This window comes from Phyllostomus hastatus, unplaced genomic scaffold (genome assembly GCF_019186645.2).
Source record: "Phyllostomus hastatus isolate PE091 unplaced genomic scaffold, TTU_PhHast_1.1 phas_contig_113, whole genome shotgun sequence".
Taxonomy (NCBI): Eukaryota; Metazoa; Chordata; class Mammalia; order Chiroptera; family Phyllostomidae; genus Phyllostomus; species Phyllostomus hastatus.
Window position 1 is genome coordinate 11,598,990 of NW_025333530.1, and position 6,000 is coordinate 11,604,989.

At 47.2% G+C, this 6,000-nt stretch overlaps 1 protein-coding gene across 4 annotated transcripts in view; it reads right to left on the reverse strand.

Annotated features, from left to right (window-relative positions):
* CADM1 (cell adhesion molecule 1) overlaps nucleotides 1-5,797 on the reverse strand; it is a 373,189-nt gene extending 367,392 nt beyond the window's left edge. For all 4 annotated transcript variants that reach the window (XM_045836928.1, XM_045836936.1, XM_045836920.1 and 1 more), the window contains exon 1: nucleotides 5,636-5,797. In XM_045836928.1, the coding sequence (XP_045692884.1) occupies nucleotides 5,636-5,759 (124 nt within the window). In that variant the 5' untranslated portion in view covers nucleotides 5,760-5,797. The remainder of the gene's footprint in view (nucleotides 1-5,635) is intronic.
* Nucleotides 5,798-6,000: the final 203 nt, after the last annotated feature.

The following is a 6,000-nucleotide window of genomic DNA, read 5'->3' on the forward strand; positions in this document are numbered from 1 at the left end:
TACATTCAACTAATGTTACTGTGATTATGAGATCATTGGAAAAGGGGGATTGTATTTTACAGATATTCGTTCTAAAGTAAATTACAGAAGAAATAATAGGATATCCAGAACTTACTTGAAATAATCTGGGAAGAGAGGAAACGTACAGAGAATGGTTTGACCGAGGGTGGATAATTACTGAACTGGGTGATTTGCATACAGGGTTAATTACAACATTCTTTCTGCTTTTGTATATATTTGAAAATTTTCATAGTAAAATGGAAAATAAAGAAAATATGATCAATGTAAAAAGTAGTGGCTATTTTCAACTTGCAAAAATAAATCAATTTCTTCTATAATTTCTTCTATAATTTGTTTCAAAAACAAATTATACTCAGTTTTTCCTCTGCTTAATAAAAAGGAACTAGTACCTGGTAAGAAAATCAAGGTGTGTTCTTGTTCTTGACTTAAGGTCCTTCCCTTTTTTCCTTAGTTATGTGGAAAAAGTTCTATTGTTAATATTAACCCTTGAAAAGGCAAGTCAAAAGCTTAAAAACCTAAAACTGAGGATTCGGAAACCTAGTTTTCATGCACTTATTACAGCAACATAAATCCCAAGCTCTCCCTTATGAAAGTGCTTCGGATGGTGTTCACGTTGTGGCTGCCTAATAAAGTCCAGAGGTTTCAGAATCATTTGTCAACACCAAAGACAACCTTACCAAGAATTGGTCCTTTCTTTCCAGAGGTCACTCCTCTGATCCATGGGTTTATTACTTAAAACAGCAATTAATCTTTCTGCCTTCAGAGTACAAACTATTTCTAGCCAAGATATTGTCTACCCATGATCCATATCCCTCACTGGGAATCCCTGCTGGGAGGTGGATGAAATGGTTCACTAGTTGGACATCAAGGGACCTGGACCTGCTCTGCGGGGTCTAAGATGCACAGATAACAGTCTCAGTTCAGTGGTAAGCAAGGTCTTTCCCCCTCTGGGCTTTGACTGCCTCACTACAAAATAAAAGGATTTCACCAGATGATTTCTAATAATGTCCTTCCCCTTTCAAAAATATCATGATTATTAGACTCTCAAATTCCTCAACAGGAATATTAAGAAAAAAACAGTAATATTATGAAAAATATCATGATTATTAGACTCTCAAATTCCTCAACAGTAATATTAAGAAAAAAAAGCTTTGGTGCTAAAATGACACATTTTCTATGAAATACTTTTTAAATGTGTATATGAATATTGTATTGGGTGAGTTCCTTTGTGTGCATATATGTATATATGTGTGTATATACATATTTGTATGAGTATACACACACATACATACAATAACTGATACCATTAGGTGTTTATATGGTACTAATTGCTTCCAACTCAAAGCAGCAAATTTTCAATTCTGCAACAGATGTCACTATGTTATTTCTCCTTTCTGCACTGGATTTTTCAGTTAAAAATGCCCAGCATAATGGTCAGTACTATTCTTCCCAAGAAAGAGACAAAATCCTTTGGATTTATTTCTTATAAATTTTCTTCATATGCTGGTAAATTTCCTCAAATCATAGCATTGATTAATTTTGGCCCAATTTAAAAAGGTCACCCATGTACAAATGGGCCTTTTGTTAAACACACACACACACACACACAAACAAAAACAATTTTTTAATGTAAAATTCTAAGTGGCTGATTAGGCATTAAAATGCCACATGCAGAAACCCAAAAAAATAAGACGGTTTATATTCACAGCAATATTATCAATATTTTAAAGCCTGAAAATCATTTGCAACATAGACCAAAGGATAATAAGAATTCAGGTATACATGAGGCCAAATGTAGCAAGTGTGGACAAAAGTCACTAAAAAACTTCAAGAGCTCCATTAATGACAATGGAAATTTTGAATTTTGGTTTTCACAGCATGTCTCTGAATATAAATAGTCAGGCTAATATTATAATTGCAAGGCACCTTTCCAATCTGACATCCGCTATCAACCACTTCCTGACACATGTCATAGATAGGTGACATCTCTTTCCCTTCAACCAATATATCCTCCAACGACCATCAATCTCAACAGGTAGCTAACATTCTCTTCTGCTGAAATTCAGAACTGGGAGAAAGGATTTCAAAATCTCCGTTTTAGACCCAGGAACCTGTTACCTTTTAAGGTTTTACAAGGTATGGAGCAAGATGAACAGTCAGGGAGTTGATGACCAACTCAGATAAGAATATGAAGTCAGGAAGTGAGAGAGGATGGGAAAGTGTCCTATCTGTTGGCTTCTTTCAGGTCCTACTCCCCTTTTCCAGGAGGGTCATTGGAGAAAACTGGATGAAGCATGTACAACATCCATATGAATAAAGCTCTTTGTTCCAGAGAACTGCCTCCTCTTTTATTCCCCCCTTTTTTCCGTATTTGTTCATTTCAAAAGATTGCTCAATGGGTCTCTTGTTCCTCCAAAATGTCCCCGGCAAATAATGCAAGCTTGTCTCGTCACACAAGTCACTAAATGAAGCCTTGTGCTTCTCCAGTGACACACTGCAAATATAAAGTGGCATTAATGAGGGATATTTTATCAAAGCTATCACAGACAAGTGCAAGTCCCTCCTGCGGCTATTCAATGTGATGCAACGAAAGGCAACAATAGCAGGGCAGCACTTTTGTAAAGTCCCTACCCCTGGTATTGAAGTCCCAACAGGCCACAACAAGCAAAACTAAGCCTTCGGGCTTCCCAGCACCATCACAAACCCCCACCCATCAGACACCCTCTGTAAAGCTGAAAAAGGTAAGAGGTGGGTAACCAACCACAGGTGGGGGGGGGGGGGATAGGAAACAACATCATGCATGCACCTATAACATAACAGCGTGATTTACTCTGGAGCTTAGAAAACCCCATTTTAGCTGCATTTCATTAACATCTATTCCATCCAAACACCACTCCATTCAAATCTCCTAGGAGGGCCAGGTGATTTTCTCCAGGGAATGGATGGATTCAGTTTACGGGGGAAGACATAACCAGGACCAGGGCCTTAGATCGCTATCCCAGCAAGGATATAAATGAAACAAACCTAATGAAGTTAGAAGACAGCTCCAACAGGTTTCTCTAACCCTGGGAATGGGAACTGGAGGCCTCTGAGAAAGCTTAAACTACAAGGACTACAGAAGAAAAGTCACCAGTTCCCACCTGAAATCTACTCTGGTAGTCTAGGACCTAAGGGCAAGAGCAAGACCCTTTTTCAAACTGATCTCTCTCTCTCACACACACACACACACACACACACCCCAAAGGGGGGAAAAAAGATTTGAAGAAAATCATCTAACCCCCTCACTACACATCAAACCCCATTACTTTCTAATTTGAACACAATCCGATAACCAGAATACAAACAGGGATATACACAAGAGCAAGAAGCTGCTTCCATGGTAACTGGCAACAGAATTTTCTTGTAGCTTTGACTCACACAGTTGAGTTCCAGACCACTCCTTTCTAAGTCAGAACATATCCCTCGCTGGGAAGGCAACTTCTTTCTAACACGAGATAGTTACAAATAGAGTGCTGTTGTTATTACTTGGTGCCTTCAATGAGTAGGCTTGACAGAGGAGGAATAATCTAATCCTACTTTGCTGCCAAGCCGCACTGCACGGCTCCCATTTTTTAGTCTAAAGGCAAGATCCCCGACCAGCGCTTTTCCCCCCTCCCCTTTTTTTGCAGCCAGTACAAGTCTATTGTTGCCTCTATTATGCGCCAGTTACCGAGCCTTTACTCAAGCTCACGTTTAACTGACACTGGCGCTTTTTACAATGCAGCAACACGAAGAATCTTTTTCGGGAACATTTTATTGAACCCATTCAGTCAGAGCCATTACCCAAAATGAAGTTGTAACCACACCGGCATCGGCTGAGCCCAATTATCTCGTAACTCATAAATTAAGAATTCACAGAGGAAAAACACATAAACGACATCCAGAAAGACAGACCCAGGCACGGAAGAAAAAATCCTCAGCTCAGGAACTGAAGCTGCTGCCAGATTCTCACCACTGTACGTTCCCAATATGTTCCCCAAGCCGAGCTCCCTTTCAAGCCTGTTTTTGGGGAGGACGCGACCAACCCGACATCCCCCAAATCCAAAGCTAGCACCCCCAGATATTCCTGTTTTCTACAGCGTGTCTCCTGCGGTGTTTACGTAACTGTGTGTCCTCTAGCGTGTAAACAAAAGGCTCAGTGCGGGCAGAGAGGCGCCCGGGGAGAGGCAAGGTGGCTACCGCGCTACGCCGGCACTGGCCTGGGGCTCTGCAGGTGAGGGCTGAGCTCTGCTGTCCTCCTCCACTTGTTGCTCGTGGATCCTGCAGCTCAGAAGCTGCAAGGAGGGGCTTTGCAGTCTCCGAGCCCTGCTGCATTCCCTCCAGCACCCCCCCACCCCCTCCACCCCCCCACCCCCAGCGACCTCCAGCTTCCCAGTCCGGGCTTCCCGCGCCAAGCCCGCAGCAGGAGGCCAGGGTCTCGGGGACGCCGCGCGACCACAGAGCTCGACGGAGGCGGGAACGGGAAGCTGGGCGCAGCACCACCGGCCTCTCCGCTGGGAAAGAGCTCCAGCTCCCTTTTGTTAGCAAAAGCAAACACTGCCCTCTTCTTTCTCGACAGCGCCAACGCGCCCGGCTATCGGGCAGCCACACAGCGTGCTGCTGCCGAGTGCTCAGGGTCTTCAGGGAAAGCGCGGGGCGTGCACAGACGCCCCTGGGCAAATTCCCAAGACAGCTCCGCACCTAGGGAGCGCATAGAGGCCCCAAGGTCCCATTTGGCCGCAAAGGCCGGGAACGTTCACTCCAACACCCCGGCGTTGCCAAAATGACGGGCAGACTGGAAATCAGGTGTCCCCACTCGAGGCACAGGATGCAGTGAGCAGGCCGACTGTAGGCTCTCCGCTCCTACCGCAGAGGCGGCGACAGCAATCGCCCCCTGCGGGGCCGGGGTGAGTAACTTTCCCTGCCTGGAGCAGAGCCAAGGAAACCCGCAGCCGGGCGGAGGGGGCTGAGGGGACGTGGTACGGCTGGAGGGAGTACTAGGGACGCGCAGCTCCGGGAACAGAGGAGAAAGGCAGAGCGCGGGGAGAGAAGGGTCGATGAGACAAGTCTGGGGATGTCCTGTGGACCAGAGAGGGATCACGCTGGAGGCGGCTGTTAGTCAGCCATGGAGGGTGGGGGCACGAGGGCCTCGGGGCCGCAGACTTGAGGGACCCACTGGAGAGGTGGTGGTGAATGGGCATCCCTGGGAGACGCGAGTACCTGCAAGTTACGGGGACAACAGCGAGTTTGGATGGTGTGCGGGGTACCTACGATCCATCCCCTTACCCCCAATTCTCTATCCCTCCCCGACACCCAATCTCACTCCCTCCGCGCCAAGCCGGGGAGAAAAGGTGTGGGTGCAGCCATCCCTAAGGACTTAATGCACACCCAGCTGGACAAGGGAGGAAGGAATGACCGATCCCTTCAGCCTCTTCCATCTTAGCCCTGAGTTTCCTCTCCACACTCCCTCCGCTTCAGATTTAGGAAGTGGGGAGCGGTTGTCATGGAAACGTTTCCACCACCACCCCTCCTTGGCTACGGCTATTGGGGTGTCTTAGGAGCTTTAGGGGGCCGACCGGTCGGTGCTCACACCTACCTGTGGGGGCCAGTGCCGCGGCGGAGAGGAGTAACAGCAGAAGCCGGAGCCGGAGCCCGGAAGGCGCTACCGCCGCCGCCGCCGCCGCACATAGGGATCCGCTCGGCAGCACAGGACTCGCCATGTCGGGCACCTGCCTCAGACTGGCGGCGGTGGCTTCCTCTGGAGCCGGAGCGGAAAACTAATGAGATGCTAATAACATGCACTGGAGGCGGAGTCCAAACCAACCAATCACAGCGCTGAGAGCCCAACCCCGCTCTCCGAGGACTCCCTCCTCCCCCACCCCGCCCCCTGGCTTTGGTGCTCGGCGACGCGCCCGCGCCATCTAGGGGCGGGGCCTGGGGGAGGGGCGTATGCAAATATGT